At 42.7% G+C, this 17,892-nt stretch overlaps 1 protein-coding gene across 1 annotated transcript in view; it reads right to left on the minus strand.

Annotated features, from left to right (window-relative positions):
- The window catches only part of LOC124606371, a 363,147-nt gene that overhangs the window by 10,558 nt on the left and 334,697 nt on the right, over positions 1-17,892 (minus strand). Inside the window, exons 4-6 of the mRNA XM_047138355.1 lie at positions 12,150-12,306; positions 5,210-5,356; positions 1,518-1,664 (exon numbers count right to left, since the gene is read on the minus strand). Coding sequence (XP_046994311.1) covers positions 1,518-1,664; positions 5,210-5,356; positions 12,150-12,306 — 451 coding nt within the window. The remainder of the gene's footprint in view (positions 1-1,517; positions 1,665-5,209; positions 5,357-12,149; positions 12,307-17,892) is intronic.

Consider the following 17,892-nt stretch of genomic DNA (forward strand, 5'->3'; position numbering starts at 1 on the left):
TGCAGCAGTACACCCCAGAAATTTTTAGTGTAGAAATTTACTAACATTTGTGACTTCATGAGGTGAAGACTCATTCTAATAGTATGAGACACTTGAACTTATAAAGTTCAATAAATACCAATGCATAAAATTATTAAATTAAACAAAACGAACTGTAGAATTCTTCACCTTTTTGTTACTGTTTCTTGTAGAAAATATTGAATGTACAAAAACAATTCATTAATTTATAATGAGTAAAGAAAAAAGCAGGTAGTGCTAGAATACAAAATATTCCGTACTCTCACTATCATCAGTGTTCTGATGACATTTTGAAGAATATTTGATCAAACTATAAATTAGCTGCCTATTTCCATTTAATTTGTAGCTTATAAGTTACAACTAGAGTACCCCAACAATAGCCCAGCAATAGTTTGTCAAAATAGGAGGAAGCATTTCTCTGCATACTGCTTCTCCATGTGTGCAACATACTGATGAAATTGCTAGCCATGTTCATCAGAAACTGGTCTGCAAACTTTAGGGAAGAAATTGAGGTGAATATGAATGAAGTGTATAAGAGAGACATTACATATAATGTTTTCATAACATGACAACAGTTCCCCAAGAGACTCTTTAATCTATATGAAACTTTCCCAGGCAACCTTCTCATTGCCACGTAAAATGTCATCCATCGCCATGTAAAATGTCATCAAACTGCTTGCCTTCAGCTTGTGACACAATAGTTGGCTTCACTGCCTCTAGATTTCTAAGTCCTGTGCTTGATTCCCAGGTGGTCAGAGAGTTTCAGAGACTTGGTACTTGTGTTGTTCTGATCGTTTCATCTGACTTTTATTGGTGCCCAAGTTGCTGAAGTGGCATCAAACAGAAAGACTTTCACCACATGGCTGACCAACCCTAGAAGGGCCTTCCTGCCATACGATCATTTAATTTGCATCAGAGTGCTTATTTCTGAAAACCTCTCTTATCTGTGGGACAATGAAGATATCCTGTTTGACTTTTGATTCTCAGTTTTTCAATTTTTTGATAATGTTCTTTAAGACCTCACCTTTGTCATTCGTTTTCTTTAAAAAAATTTCCAAGAATAATATCAAAAAACTCTTTACAACAAAAACATGCACTACACTCACTACCCCTTATAGTACTAATTGGTCTATGGTGCTGAACTGGTATGATGTATGCACTGAATAATATGTTTATTATACTGTTTGAGTCATAATATATGTAGCTATTATACATACACATTGGAAATAAAATTCTTCTTTTTTACTTTATGGATGAAAATCTTTGTAAAACAAAAAAACAGTGATGAGTTTTAATTTCTCTGTGATGGCTGTAATCAACACAATGGAATTCATGAAAATTAGCTAGTTTTATGCAGTTTGAATTTTTACTCTTATATGGTGTGATCACTACGTGGAAGACAATTGGACAAGTTACCACAATTGTCCCCATGAGTAGAGCTGCTAAAGGCTGGCATAGTGGATAATGTGGCACTGAGTGCACAGGCAGTGCGTCCCTACCAAAGTGGAACCTCCAGAGGTCGCTGGTGGGATGTCCGTCCCGCTCTCCACCAAACAGTAGCATGGACGAGGGCAGCCGGCAGGCAGCATGCGAGTGAAGTGGCCCTGGGCCCGGCTTGGCACGCACCAGGCTCCATGCATGCGACACTGTATGGCATGACACAGGCAGGCATTAGGCTGCACATAGTGATAACTTGCGAGATGCTTGACAACTGGTTCCTGAAAGCCCTTACTCAAATTTTGTAAGTGTGGTATAAATTAATAAAACTATTTTTAACATGTTATATGAGAACAGTTTTCTACAAAACACACACACACACACACACACACACACACACACACACACACACAATATAAACATTTAACCATTGCGGGGGTTATTTTTTGTGCCTGCTCCTCTGCCTCAGTGGTTAATTTCCACTCACACCATGTATTTGTTCACTCATAAAGATTACAACAGTAGTTTATTGACCAAAACTAAAGTGGATTATGATGAAACAAAATGTATTAAAGAAAAGAATGAAATTTTATTTTCGTATAATTACAATTCTGTTTCTGAGTGAAATAGTTTAAAATATGGTCCTGCATGGAGAGGAAGTTAACGTTCTACATAAAAATAAGATGCCTCTTCTTGAACGCCTCTGCTCTTACCCGACACCTTGTTATTGGTCTTTGCCGCACTAGTCAAAAATACAGGAAAATGGGTGGCTATGAGCCACTTTTGCTATTTGAGGAGGATATTCAAATTGATGATCTTTGTTGTGGAAATCATACAGTGAAGGTCACATTTGTGGAGAGGATATGTCTAACTCTTCCCCGAGTCTAACAATGAATTGAAATCTGCTCTCATGGCTGCCATGTGTTTCATACAGTACAACATGTGCAAACTAAGTTGACACGTGGGGCGGATTTCCCATTTACAGTTGTTCCCACCAGCCACTGCCCGAGTGTCAACTTAGTTTGCCCTTTTAATACATATGCACTGAAGCAAGTAATGTCCCGCAAAAGGTGAAAACTATTCCAATAATATTTTTTCGGCCTGCTCCTGGCCATTTGTTGGTTTCCTACAGTGAATCGCTCCATTCGCTTCTTCGGCATTCTTATTGTAACCCACGACAATGCTTGGCTTTTGCATGATACTTTTCTTTGAATTTCCTTCTTCAAATGTGTCAACATTGAACATGCTCTCTTGACTTCCCATTTCATAAACAACTGCTAGTTTCTGTAGAAAGTTACTTATTAGCCCCTCTTCAGTTTTCCATTTTTCGTGCAGTCAGGAAACTCCTTCCCGTTTCGTCGCATGGTGTCATCAGCATTGGTGTTCTTACATCCTAGTTTGTCAGTCAAATCTGGAACAGTGAAGTAAACACAATAACTGTTGCTGAGTAAATCAAGAGCAAACTCCAAAACAATTCGAGAAGTTATCTGCTCTTCCAGATAATAACAGCCATAAATTATGTCTTTATCAGTATAAACAACGAAAAATGTTGTATGAGGTGTGCTGAAAGTAGTGGCTCCAATTTTTTAATGTAAAAACTCTTAAAGCTTTTTGAATAAAACAAACTTTATTAACATTCTACGTTTTTATTCTCCATATCAACTTAGTTGCAGCCATCTACTGCAAGAGGGCTCTAAATTGTAGTGTGTAATGTGGCGGTGTGTAACGTAACTACGCTGGGGCGTGAGAAACAGCGTGCTGTAATCGAGTTTCGAATTCAAGGAGTTTGTCCTCACATGCAGCACCATCTCCTTCAGCATCAAAATGCCAGACCAAGGACCACACTCCATTCTACGTTCCTTGCCACACACGAGCGCTGCGACATTTGCAACAGTCCGACACCTTGGTTTCACTGTGGTCGATCGTCATCCACACATTTCCGACTTGGCCTCATCCGTTTTTCATCTGTTTTCAATATTTAATGAACACCTCCGAGGACTTCACTTCGACAGTGATGAAACGCTGAAATCGGAGATGAGGTTGTGGCTCCGCGAAGGAAGTCGAACATTCTACACTGATGGTATCAACAAACTGGTCTCTCTTTGGGAGAAATCTGTTTGTCGCTCAAATGGTTCAAATGGCTCTGAGCACTATGCGACTTAACTTCTGAGGTCATCAGTCGCCTAGAACTTAGAACTAATTAAACCTAACTAACCTAAGGACATTACACACATCCATGCCCGAAGCAGGGTTCGAACCTGCGACCGTAGCGGTCACGCGGTTCCAGACTGAAGCGCCTAGAACCACACGACCACACCGGCCGGCCTGTTTGTCGCCAGGATGACTATGTTGAGAAATAAATACGTACACATGAAGACTGAAGATGTACTCGTAGAATGTTAATAACGTTTATTTTATCTAAAAAGCTTGAAGAGTTTTCACCTAAATAGTTTGGAGTCACTACCTTCCAGCACGGTTCGTAAATGAACGAGAATGCTTTATCGTGACTTGAGAGTCTATTCTTTCTGGAGTTGGATTATTGTTTTGAAGTTTTTTGGAAAACTGTTTCCGTCTATAGCATACGGCGTCTATAAATTTCTTGCGCTGGGAAGAAATCAGCTGACTTCGAAAATTTCTGGGCACTAATAGCATTTCGCTTGCCCGTCGCAACGTTGCATTCAAGATTATAAACCGTGCTGTCAGTTTGATTCTCTGTCGCCAGATTATATTTTTAACTTTTATTTGAATTCCATTTCTCGAACTGAAATGTCAATAAATACTGGGTTGCAATCTTTTTATGTGTAGTCACTATTCGCATTAAAATTCGAATATCTGTAACAAAAGAAGTTTCATTTTCGAAAATCAGCGACTGTGAAATCGTTTCACCATGATTTAGCTATCATAACGTCATTACAGAAGTATCCCTTCTGGATTTTTCGGTATAAAACATATTAGCTGGGGAGGAAATAACTGTATGAGGCTTACAGCCTACTAACTTCAACAATGAATAACAAAACTGGAAACAGTGAAATCGCTTCAGTATGTCTAAAATACTACAAATGAAACTTTTTCCCTGGTCGATTCCCATTTTTCAGGAATGTTATAGTAAGTGGCTGGTACACAATGGAATTCACAACAATGCTCTTTTCTCCACATTAAATGCACAGTAGTCATATACTAAATAACAACTTAGAATTTCTGCTACAATGTATCAAATTTATGCTTTGTAATAGTCAACAGGGGACAGTATTTTTCGTGCCAACTCTGACAAAAAATGGCGGTCACCTGTCCATATTATCTATGGTCTAACGAGCATTGGCTACTTTCTCTCTTTTTTTCTAATCTTGACTGACGAGACGTGTCATCTAGCGGAGAAAGCATTGACTAACAGCATTGTAACACCTGCCGACCTGAAACGCGTCATTCCCATTAGCTTCAAGCCACAGAAAGCAGCGGACTGCTATGTCCACTGCTTGATAACGCTATTCTGACTACTTTAAAAATACGAATACAACATTTGTACTGATAAAAAATAAAGTTCTACCGTACCACATTTCAAAACCTGCAGTTCTGATTTTTTCTCGTCAAGAGTACCAGTTCGGAATACCACTGCATACCGTCACAAATCAAGCACTGGATATATCCGTCGAACACATGAGAACGAGCAGACCATCGCGCCCAATTAAAGGGTTTAACATTTAGCTTTTGAATTATCAATCTGGGAGCCAAAGCACTTGAGAGAAGAGCAGCTAACCTGTGTCCCAGCGCCAGAGGTCGGCGCGCTCGTTGAGGTCCGTCATGCCGCCGTACACCCACATGGCGTCGTCGTGCAGCACGGCGGAATGCTTGTGGCGCGCGGGAGGCGACTCGCCGGGGCTCAACAGGGACCACGTCTCGCTGTCTGCGGCAAACACACCACACTGTTCTTATACACCATACACTGCTATATCCAAAATTACACGCTTCAGATGTTCCCCAGGGGAAAGTGATTTTGCCCGCATCTCGTGGTCGTGCGGTAGCGTTCTCGCTTCCCACGCCCGGGTTCCCGGGTTCGATTCCCGGCGGGGTCAGGGATTTTCTCTGCCTCGTGATGGCTGGGTGTTGTGTGCTGTCCTTAGGTTAGTTAGGTTTAAGTAGTTCTAAGTTCTAGGGGACTTATGACCACAGCAGTTGAGTCCCATAGTGCTCAGAGCCATTTGAACCATTTTGAAAGTGATTTTGAATCAACAACTAGTGGTAGACAAACACGACAATCGATTACTCAATAGTGGCTTCTTGACAGGATGCCTAAGGGCCCCACTAACGAACGACGGATTGCAGCGATCAGTCACATGCGATATCGGCTGTGATCGGTCGTTCGCGTCGACACCCCACACACGAGCGATTTGCCAAGCAATTTCAGTAGTGTTCGTTCTGAGCACTATGAGACTTAACATCTGAGGTCATCAGTCCCCTAGAAATAAGAACTACTTAAACCTAACTAACCTAAGGACATCACACACATCCATGCCCGAGGAGGGACCGTAGCAGTCGCACAGTTCTAGGCTGAAGCGCCTAGAATTCAGTAGTGTTATTACGGTCACTGTGTTAAGAAGTTCTGCTATTGGAAAATGAACTACTATGTTTAAATATAAATAAATTGTTTATTTGTCCATAATAACAATCGTATACATAGTCAGTTAACAAACACAAGAACATTAAAAAAAGTTTAGAAGTAAAGATAAATTGTACATAATAACATTAAAAATCCTTGATGGAGTACAAACATTTATCAACTGACAGTTGCTTTAATTTTGTCTCAAATATATTTCCTTTTAACAATTTTATATTACAGGGTGATTCAAAAAGAATACCACAACTTTAGGAATTTAAAACTCTGCAACGACAAAAGGCAGAGCTAAGCACTATCTGTCGGCGAATTAAGGGAGCTATAAAGTTTCATTTAGTTGTACATTTGTTCGCTTGAGGCGCTGTTGACTAGGCGTCAGCGTCAGTTGATGCTAAGATGGCGACCGCTCAACAGAAAGCTTTTTGTGTTATTGAGTACGGCAGAAGTGAATCGGCGACAGTTGTTCAGCGTGCATTTCGAACGAAGTATGGTGTTAAACCTCCTGATAGGTGGTGTATTAAACGTTGGTATAAACAGTTTACAGAGAATGGGTGTTTGTGCAAAGGGAAATGTTCTGGACGGCCGAGAACGAGTGACGAAAATGTGGCACGCATCCAGCAAGCATTTGTTCGCAGCCCAGGAAAATCGACTCGCAGAGCTAGCAGAGAGCTGCAAATTCCACAATCAACTGTATGGACAGTCCTACGAAAAAGGTTAGTTATGAAACCTTATCGTCTGAAATTGGTTCAAGCACTGTCTGCAGCTGATAAGATTAAAAGAATCGATTTCTGTGATTTTATCCTTGCTCAAATGGAAACAGATGAATCTTTCGTTTCAAAGATTGTGTTTAGTGATGAAGCAACTTTCCACACTAACGGGAAAGTCAACCGTCACAATGTCTGTATATGGGGCACTGAGAATCCGCGGGAAACAACTCAGTATGAACGTGACTCGCCTAAGGTGAACGTTTTCTGTGCCATTTCAGCCAATAAAGTTTTTGGTCCCTTTTTCTTCGAAGGTGCTACTGTAACTGGACTACAGTATCTGGAGATGTTAGAGGATTGGCTGTTCCCTTAGCTCGAACAAGAAGCACAACAATTCGTATTTCAGCAGGATGGAGCGCCACCACATTGGCACTTATCTGTCCGTAACTACCTGAACGTCAACTACCCGAGGCGATGGATCGGCCGCCAGGGTATGGGGGTATGTTAAGGATATGGTGTTTCGGCCACCTCTCTCAGCCACCATTGATGATTTGAAACGAGAAATAACAGCAGCTATCCAAACTGTTACGCCTGATATGCTACAGAGAGTGTGGAACGAGTTGGATTACCGGGTTGATATTGCTCGAGTGTCTGGAGGGGGCCATATTGAACATCTCTGAACTTGTTTTTGAGTGAAAAAAAAAACCTTTTTAAATACTCTTTGTAATGATGTATAACAGAAGGTTATATTATGTTTCTTTCATTAAATACACATATTTAAAGTTGTGGTATTCTTTTTGAATCACCCTGTATAATAATGTCGTGTGGCTAGGGCGTCCCGTCGGGTAGACCGTTCGCCGGGTGCAAGTTTTTCGATTTAATGTCACTTCGGCGACTTACGCGTCTATGGCGATGAATTGATGACGAGTAGGACAACACAACACCCAGTCCCTGAGCGGAGAAAAACTCCGACCCAGCCGGGAATCGAACCCAGGCCCTTAGGATCGACATTCTGTCGCGCTGACCACTCAGCTACCGGGGGCGGACAATTTTATATTACTTGTCAGTCTGTTATAAAAATACCTTTCAGCAGAAAACGTACTGTGATCTGTTGCCCTTTTATTACTAAGTTTTATGTGGTAATCCTCTCTTTTGCTTGTATTATAATTAAGGGTTTCACTATTGATTACACTACGCTGCATATTTTCTTTTACAAACAGTACAGTTCTGAGAACATACAATGAATACACAGTTAGTATGTTATACTTAATGAAATATTCTCTACAGGACTGACGCTTACTAATATTAGCTATTATCCTAATTGCTCTTTTCTGGGATTTAAAAGCCCCATCCATGTATACCGCTGGTGCCCCACCTCAATTCTCGATACCATGTGGCAGGAGGGAGTGTATAATTCCAAAATAGATTTGTCTTAAAACAAGTCGCGCTATTATGATAGAAAGGCGTTTTAGCAGGTAGGTGTTACAGGAGGTTGTTTTTTTTTTTTTTTTTTTTTTTTTTTTTTTTTTTTTTTTTTTACTCATGTAAGATGTTCGTCTACTATAATACCCAGGAATTTACGTTTATCAAATGTTTCAACTGACAACTCTGGTTCTTTATCCACTTGTCTTGATTTATAATTTATCAGAAACTCAATCAGAATTGTCTTGTCCTTATTTAGTGCCAATTTGTTTTTGGTGAGATAGTCTGTTAAAAAATGGTTCAAATGGCTCTGAGCACTATGGGACTTAACATCTGAGGTCATCAGTCCCCTAGAACTTAGAACCACTTAAACCTAACTAACCTAAGGACATCACACACATCCATGCCCAAGGCAGGATTCGAACCTGCGACCGCAGCAGCCGCGTGGTTCCAGACTGAAGCGCCTAGATATTTTGTGATGAGGCTAATGTTCTCTGCATTATTTTGCACTGCAAACTGTTTTGTATAACCCCAACTTATGAAGGAGATATTATCAGCACAATTTACTAGGTTTGAATTTTGTGGAATTATTATATCACTGATGTATACAATGAACAAAAAATGCCCGATAATGCTTCCCTGAGGGACTCGACAGTTAAGAATTTGCGTATATCTCCCAGTTGTATAATACAGCTTCACACATTTTCTCCTGTCAGCAAGTTAGGATCTTAACAAACCTAATGCTACTCCTCTGACTCCAAAAGTTTCTCATTTATGTATAACAACAGAATGAGTTCTAGAGTCGAAAGCGTTGGATAGGTCTAAAAAGGTGCCAATAACGTTGTCTCCATCTTCAGGTTTATTCAGTATCGCCTGCAAAAATGTGTCTACAGCTGTTATTGTAGACCGGACCTTCCTGTAACCATGCTGACAGTTTTTTAATAGATTGTACTTACAGAAAAATGAATCAAGTTGATTAAGAAGTAGCCTTTCCAATAGCTTACTAAGTATTAATGACAATGAAATAGGCCTATAATTTTGTGTATCTGTAATTATTCTCTTTTTATGCACCCGTCTTATTTCAGTGACTTTTAACACGTCAGGAAATGACCCCTGACTGAAAGGGCTGTTTGTTAAAGGTTGTAGTGGCTACATTAATTCATTTCTACATTCTTTCAGAAATTTCGCTGAGATGTCATCGCAGCCACTGAATGTATTTGCTTTTAAGTTGGAAATAGTTTTCAGGATTTCCAGTTCTGGAACACACCTAAAGAAGAATGAATTACTGACATTACTGGGATTTAGCATCTGTGGGGGTCGATCACGTCCTCTCTACTCATCTTACTACACTGGTCTATGGATCTCTCACATACTTCCTTTAAGTCACTCAGCAATTTTTCATTGTCACTTTTATTATGTTATAGCACACTGCATTGTCGCTCCCTCCTCTTTCTTTATTTACTATGCTCCTCACGGTTTTGGTGACATTACTAGATTGCCTCATCTGCTCAGCATACATCTGCGCTTTTAATGTTGCAGTTGATTTCTTTATCCCCAAGGTTACTTGCAAAACATAAATTTAAAAGAGACGAGAAACATAATTTATTAAACTGTTTTGAAGCCCATTTCTCGGGAATCGTAGATTATTTTACAGAATATATTACATTTTTCACTGACGCCAATTAGCTTGTGTACATCTTTCCAATGTGCCAATAAAATTCGTTTTACGTTTATTAGTCCTCATTTCCTTTTTTATTCATTAGTCTTATAGCTGAACTGCAAGTATTTACACAATTTACTCCATGTGTCTATGGAGATGTTGTCAGTAGTGGCGCTACTGATTACCATAACCATAAATTATGTGAAGGAGAATAAGGAGAATTAGATCATACACAACTGGCCATTAAAATTGCTACACCAAGAAGAAATGCAGATGATAAACGGGTATTCATTGGACAAATATACTAGAACTGACATGCGATTACATTTTCACCCAATTTTGGTGCATAGATCCTGAGAAATCAGTACCCAGAACAAAAACCTCTGGCCGTAATAATGGCCTTGATACGCCTGGGCATTGAGTCAAACAGCTTGGAAGGTGTGTACAGGTACAGCTGCCCATGCAGCTTAGCGAATATGTTCTCATGCCAAATTTTTTGGGAAGATATTGAAAGGTGCTGAGGAAGGCAGAACGAGGCAGCTAGTACCCAACGTTTCAGTCAAAGTCTTTAAATTTAAACTGGAGCATAATCGTATTTTTTGTACTCTGATAGGAGCATTTTTCCGCTAGTACACAACATAAAAGCAAATGACGAAGCGGCAAAACGAGATACACTTCTGGCCATTAAAATTGCTACACCACGAAGATGACGTGCTACAGACGCGAAATTTAACCGTCAGGAAGAAGATGCTGTGATATGCAAATCATTAGCTTTTCAGAGCATTCACACAAGGTTGGCGCCGGTGGCGACACCTACAACGTGCTAACATGAGGAAAGTTTCCATCCGATTTCTCATTCACAAACAGCAGCTGACCGGCGTTGCCTGGTGAAACGTTGTTGTGATGCCTCGTGTAAGGAGGAGAAATGCGTACCATTACGTTTCCGACTTTGATAAAGGTCGGATTATAGCCTATCGCGATTGCGGTTTATCGTATCACGACATTGCTACTCGCGTTGGTCGAGATCCTTAATGACTGTTAACAGAATACGGAATCGGTGGGTTCAGGAGGGTAATACGGAACGCAGTTCTGGATCCCAACGGTATCACTAGCAGTCGAGATGGCTGTAACGGATCGTGCAGCCACATCTCGATCCCTGAGTGAACAGATGGGGACGTTTGCAAGACAACAAACATCTGCACGAACAGTTCGACGACGTTTGCAGCAGCATTGACTATTAGCTCGGAGACCATGGCTGCGGTTACCCTTGACGCTGCATCACAGACAGCAGTGCCTGCGATGGTGTAATCAACGACGAACCTGGCTGCACGAATGGCAAAACGTCATTTTTTCGGATGAATCCAGGTTCTGTTTACAGCATCATGATGGTCGCATCCGTGTTTGGCGACATCGCAGTGAACGCACACTGGAAGCGTGTATTCGTCATCGCCATACTGGCGTATCACCCTGCGTGGTGGTATGGGGTGCCGTTGGTTACACGTCTCGGCCTCCTCTTGTTCGCATTGACGGCACTTTGAACAATGGACGTTGAATTTCAGATGTGTTACGACCCGTGGCACTACCCTTCATTCGATCCCTGCGAAACCCTACAGTTCAGCAGGATAATGCACGACCGCTTGTTGCAGGTCTTGTACGGGCCTTTCTGGATACAGAAAATGTTCGACTGCTGCCCTGGCCAGCAGATTCTCCAGATCTCTAACCAATTGAATACATATGGTCAATGGTGGCCGAGCAACTGGCTCGTCACAATACGCCAGTCACTAGTCTTGATGAACTGTGGTACCGGGTTGAAGCTGCATGGGCAGCTGTACCTGTACACGCCATCCAAGCTCTGTTTGACTCAATGCCTAGGCTTATCAAGGCCGTTATTACGGCCAGACGTGGTTGTTCTGAGACTGATTTCTCAGGATCTATGCACCCAAATTGCGTGAAAAATGTAATCACATGTCGGTTCTAGTATAATATATTTGTCCAATGAATATCCGTTTATCATGTGCATTTCTTCTTGGTGTAGCAATTTTAATGGGCAGTAGTGTATTTTCAAAAGGAAAGCGTTAAATTTGGGAGATTTCCAAGGCAGAAGCGGTAAGAGAACAGGAACGAGGGAGTGTGGAAGAAGAAGAAGAAAGAAAAGGTGTGGTGAAAAAATGGAGGAAAAGAGCAAATAAGAAGGAATTTAAATTATCACGTGGCTCTCGTTGGCGAAAACTACGTCCCACGACAGCCGCAGAACTTTGCGAAGCATCCGCAGAGTGCGGGCAATGTAGAGGCGCCTTACCGAAGTGGAAGGCCCAGAGCTCCGGCGACGAGCCGCGCAGGTCGCGGTAGCCGCCGTAGACGAGCATGTGGTCGCGCTGCACCAGCGCCGTGTGGCCGCGCCGTCCCCGGGGCGCCGCCTGGCCCTTCGCCGTGCGGACCTTCCGCCAAGTGTTCGTCTGCAACACGATAACACGTCTCACATCACCTGCCTGTGCAATACCAGACACTAGGGACATTCTGCGCCACGAGTCAACCTGGTCGACCCTCGAGCGAATTCAACTTTCCCTGATCCACAGCTCAAGAGTGTGCTGAGAATACCAAATTTCAGGCGTTACCCCTCACAAGGGACAACGCAGTGGCCGACGGCCTTCGCGTAACGACCGAGAGCAGCGGTGTTCACATAGAGTTGTCAGTGCTAACAGACAAGCACAGAAATCTGTGTGGGACGTACGACGAACGTATTTTTTTAATTTTTTATTTTTTTGTACGTTTCACTCCTTCTCCTCGGGGGGGGGGGAGAAGGCGGGCTGTTTTAAGGCTTACCTCAGTGCCCTTCTTCAGCCAGAGGTTTACATCTTTATTTTATTTATTTTACATAACTTATATTTTTGAATACAAGCTATACATAATATTGTTTTTTTAAGGTTCATTAACATATAAATAAGTTTTTGGTAACATTATAAATTAAAGTAATTGAAATATAAATAAAAATAAATAAGATTTTTACCATTAAGTAATAGTTTACATTGTTTAGTGTGCTTATATTAGGGATTAGGGTGGTTGCGATTTTTATCATAGTTTTAGTACTATGAGAGTGGTGCGTGTTTTTTTTCCTTTTTGTTCTGCTTGCTTGTGCAGGAGTGTTATGTGTTGTGGTGTCGTGTTTGTTGTGGTGTTCGTATTTTTGTGTCTTTACTTACTTCTAGGTTACAGGTTCTCCTTTCCTGTTACTACAGTACTCGGAGTTGGGTACTACAATATTTTCCTTAGTCTATGACTGTTCTTGTTCTCTTTTGTTGAGTTTTATGTGTGTTGATGTTGTGTTTTTCTGTATGATACTTGTGTGTTTTGTGTGGTGTGGAGCCGTTGCGGTGTTTTGGATGTGGATTTTGGTGCGTTATACTACACGTCATTGGCTTTTGCTACGGTCTTTCGTCTATGTGTGGTGGGGTTGTTTCAAGATGAGTCAGTTGTGTCATTGTTGGTGCTAGGTCGGGGAATATTCTGGAAGTGTTTTGAGCTACTGTACGCGCAGGGGAATATGTATTTGAATTTTGGTCGTCGTGTCGTTGGTGGTTTGTTTGTCAGTATGTCTGCCATGTCTGGTCTTTTGTGGAGGATATGGGATCCATATCTTGCTCTGCCTACCCCCATGAACCATGGACCTTGCCGTTGGTGGGCAGGCTTGCGTGCCTCAGGGATACAGATGGCCGTACCGTAGGTGCAACCACAACGGAGGGGTATCTGTTGAGAGGCCAGACAAACGTGTGGTTCCTGAAGAGGGGCGGCAGCCTTTTCAGTAGTTGCAGGGGCAACAGTCTGGATGATTGACAGATCTGGCCTTGTAACACTAACCAAAACGGCCTTGCTGTGCTGGTACTGCGAACGGCTGAAAGCAAGGGGAAACTACAGCCGTAATTTTTCCCGAGGGCATGCAGCTTTACTGTATGATTAAATGATGATGGCGTCCTCTTGCGTAAAATATTCCGGAGGTAAAATAGTCCCCCATTCGGATCTCCGGGCGGGGACTACTCAGGAAGACGTCATTGTCAGGAGAAAGAAAACTGGCGTTCTACGGATCGGAGCGTGGAATGTCAGATCCCTTAATCGGGCAGGTAGATTAGAAAATTTAAAAAGGGAAATGGATAGGTTGAAGTTAGATATAGTGGGAATTAGTGAGGTTCGGTGGCAGGAGGAACAAGACTTCTGATCAGGTGAATACAGGGTTATAAATACAAAATCAAATAGGGGTAATGCAGGAGTAGGTTTAATAATGAATAAAAAAATAGGAGTGCGGGTAAGCTACTACAAACAGCATAGTGAACACATTATTGTGGCCAAGATAGACACGAAGCCCATGCCTACTACAGTAGTACAAGTTTATATGCCAACTAGCTCTGCAGATGATGAAGAAATTGATGAATTGTATGATGAGATAAAAGAAATTATTCAGATAGTGAAGGGAGACGAAAATTTAATAGTCATGGGTAGGAAAAGGGAGAGAAGGAAACATAGTGGGTGAATATGGATTGGGGGAGAGAAATGAAAGAGGAAGCCGCCTGGTAGAATTTTGCACTGAGCATAACTTAATCATAGCTAACACTTGGTTCAAGAATCATGAAGGAAGGTTGTATACATGGAAGAATCCTGGAGATACTAGAAGGTATCAGATAGATTATATAATGGTAAGGCAGAGATTTAGGAACCAGGTTTTAAATTGTAAGACATTTCCAGGGGCAGATGTGGACTCTGACCACAATCTATTGGTTATGAACTGTAGATTAAAACTGAAGAAACTGCAAAAAGGTGGGAATTTAAGGAGATGGGACCTGGGTAAACTGACTAAACCAGAGGTTGTACAGTGTTTCAGGAAGAGCATAAGGGAACAATTGACAGGAATGGGGGAAAGAAATACAGTAGAAGGAGAATGGGTAGCTCTGAGGAATGAAGTAGTGAAGGCAGCAGAGCATCAAGTAGGTAAAAAGACGAGGGCTAGTAGAAATCCTTGGGTAACAGAAGAAATATTGAATTTAATTGATGAAAGGAGAAAATATAAAAACGCAGTAAATGAAGTAGGCAAAAAGAAATACAAACGTTAAAAAATGAGATCGACAAGAAGTGCAAAATTGCTAAGCAGGGATAGCTAGAGGACGAATGTAAGGATGTAGAGGCTTATCTCGCTAGGGGTAAGATAGATACTGCCTACAGGAAAATTAAAGAGACATTTAGAGAAAAGAGAGCCATTTGTATGAATATCAAGAGCTCAGATGGAAACCCAGTTCTAAGCAAAGAAGGGAAAGCAGAAAGGTGGAAGGAGTATATAGAGGGTCTATACAAGGGCGATGTACTTGAGGACAATATTATGGAAATGGAAGAGGATGTAGATGCAGATGAAATGAGAGATACGATACTGCGTGAAGAGTTTGACAGAGCACTGAAAGACCTGAGTCGAAACAAGGCCCCCGGAGTAGATAACATTCCACTGGAACTACTGACGGCCTTGGGAGAGCCAGTCCTGACAAAACTCTACCATCTGGTGAGCAAGATGTATGAGACAGGCGAAATACCCTCAGACTTCAAGAAGAATATAATAATTCCAATCCCAAGGAAAGCAGGTGTTGACGGATGCGAAAATTACCGAACTATCAGTTTAATAAGTCACAGCTGCAAAATACCAACGCGAATTCTTTACGGGCGAATGGAAAAACTGATACACTCCTGGAAATTGAAATAAGAACACCGTGAATTCATTGTCCCAAGAACGGGAAACTTTATTGACACATTCCTGGGGTCAGATACATCACATGATCACACTGACAGAACCACAGGCACATAGACACAGGCAACAGAGCATGCACAATGTCGGCACTAGTACAGTGTATATCCACCTTTCGCAGCAATGCAGGCTGCTATTCTCCCACGGAGACGATCGTAGAGATGCTGGATGTAGTCCTGTGGAACGGCTTGCCATGCCATTTCCACCTGGCGCCTCAGTTGGACCAGCGTTCGTGCTGGACGTGCAGACCGCGCGAGACGACGCTTCATCCAGTCCCAAACATGCTCAATGGAGGACAGATCCGGAGATCTTGCTGGCCAGGGTAGTTGACTTACATCTTCTAGAGCACGTTGGGTGGCACGGGATACATGCGGACGTGCATTGTCCTGTTGGAACAGCAAGTTCCCTTGCCGGTCTAGGAATGGTAGAACGATGGGTTCGATGACGGTTTGGATGTACCGTGCACTATTCAGTGTCCCCTCGACGATCACCAGTGGTGTACGGCCAGTGTAGGAGATCGCTCCCCACACCATGATGCCGGGTGTTGGCCCTGTGTGCCTCGGTCGTATGCAGTCCTGATTGTGGCGCTCACCTGCACGGCGCCAAACACGCATACGACCATCATTGGCACCAAGGCAGACGCGACTCTCATCGCTGAAGACGACACGTCTCCATTCGTCCCTCCATTCACGCCTGTCGCGACACCACTGGAGGCGGGCTGCACGATGTTGGGGCGTGAGCGGAAGACGGCCTAACGGTGTGCGGGACCGTAGCCCAGCTTCATGGAGACGGTTGCGAATGGTCCTCGCCGATACCCCAGGAGCAACAGTGTCCCTAATTTGCTGGGAAGTGGCGGTGCGGTCCCCTACGGCACTGCGTAGGATCCTACGGTCTTGGCGTGCATCCGTGCGTCGCTGCGGTCCGGTCCCAGGTCGACGGGCACGTGCACCTTCCGCCGACCACTGGCGACAACATCGATGTACTGAGGAGACCTCACGCCCCACGTGTTGAGCAATTCGGCGGTACGTCCACCCGGCCTCCCGCATGCCCACTATACGCCCTCGCTCAAAGTCCGTCAACCGCACATACGGTTCACGTCCACGCTGTCGCGGCATGCTACCAGTGTTAAAGACTGCGATGGAGCTCCGTATGCCACGGCAAACTGGCTGACACTGACGGCGGCGGTGCACAAATGCTGCGCAGCTAGCGCCATTCGACGGGCAACACCGCGGTTCCTGGTGTGTCCGCTGTGCCGTGCGTGTGATCATTGCTTGTACAGCCCTCTCGCAGTGTCCGGAGCAAGTATGGTGGGTCTGACACACCGGTGTCAATGTGTTCTTTTTTCCATTTCCAGGAGTGTAGAAGCCGACCTCGGCGAAGATCAGTTTGGATTCTGCAGAAATGTTGGAACACGTGAGGCAATACTGACCCAACGACTTATCTTAGAAAATAGATTAAGGAAAGGCAAACCTACTTTTCTAGCATTTGTAGACTTAGAGAAAGCTTTTCACAATGTTGTCTGGAATACTCTCTTTCAAATTCTAAAGGTGGTAGGGGTAAAATACAGCTAGCGAAAGGCTATTTACAATTTGTACAGAAACCAAATGGCAGTTATAAGAGTCGAGGGGCATGAAAGGGAAGCAGTGGTTGGGAAGGGAGTGAGACAGGGTTGTAGCCTGTCCCCGATGTTATTCAATCTGTATATTGAGCAAGCAGTAAAGGAAACAAAAGAAAAATTCGGAGTAGGTATTAAAGTCCATGGAGAAGAAATAAAAACGTTGAGGTTCGCCGATGACATTGTAATTCTGTCAGAGACAGCAAAGGACTTGGAAGAGCAGTTGAACGGAATGGACAGTGTCTTGAAAGGTGGATATAAGATGAACATCAACAAAAGCAAAACAAGGATAATGGAATGTAGTCGAATTAAGTCGGGTGATGCTGAAGGAATTAGATTAGGAAATGAGACACTTAAAATAGTAAAGGAGTTTTGCTATTTGGGGAGCAAAATAACTGATGATGGTCGAAGTAGAGACGATATAAAATGCAGACTGGCAATGGCAAGGAAAGCGTTTCTGAAGAAGAGAAATTTGTTAGCAGCGAGTATAGATTTAAGTGTCAGGAAGTCGTTTATGAAATTATTTGTATGGAGAGTAGCCATGTATGGAAGTGAAACATGGACGATAAATAGTTTGGACAAGAAGAGAATAGAAGCTTTCGAAATGTGGTGCTACAGAAGAATGCTGAAGATTAGATGGGTAGATCACAT

Source organism: Schistocerca americana, chromosome 3 (genome assembly GCF_021461395.2).
Source record: "Schistocerca americana isolate TAMUIC-IGC-003095 chromosome 3, iqSchAmer2.1, whole genome shotgun sequence".
Lineage (NCBI taxonomy): Eukaryota > Metazoa > Arthropoda > Insecta > Orthoptera > Acrididae > Schistocerca > Schistocerca americana.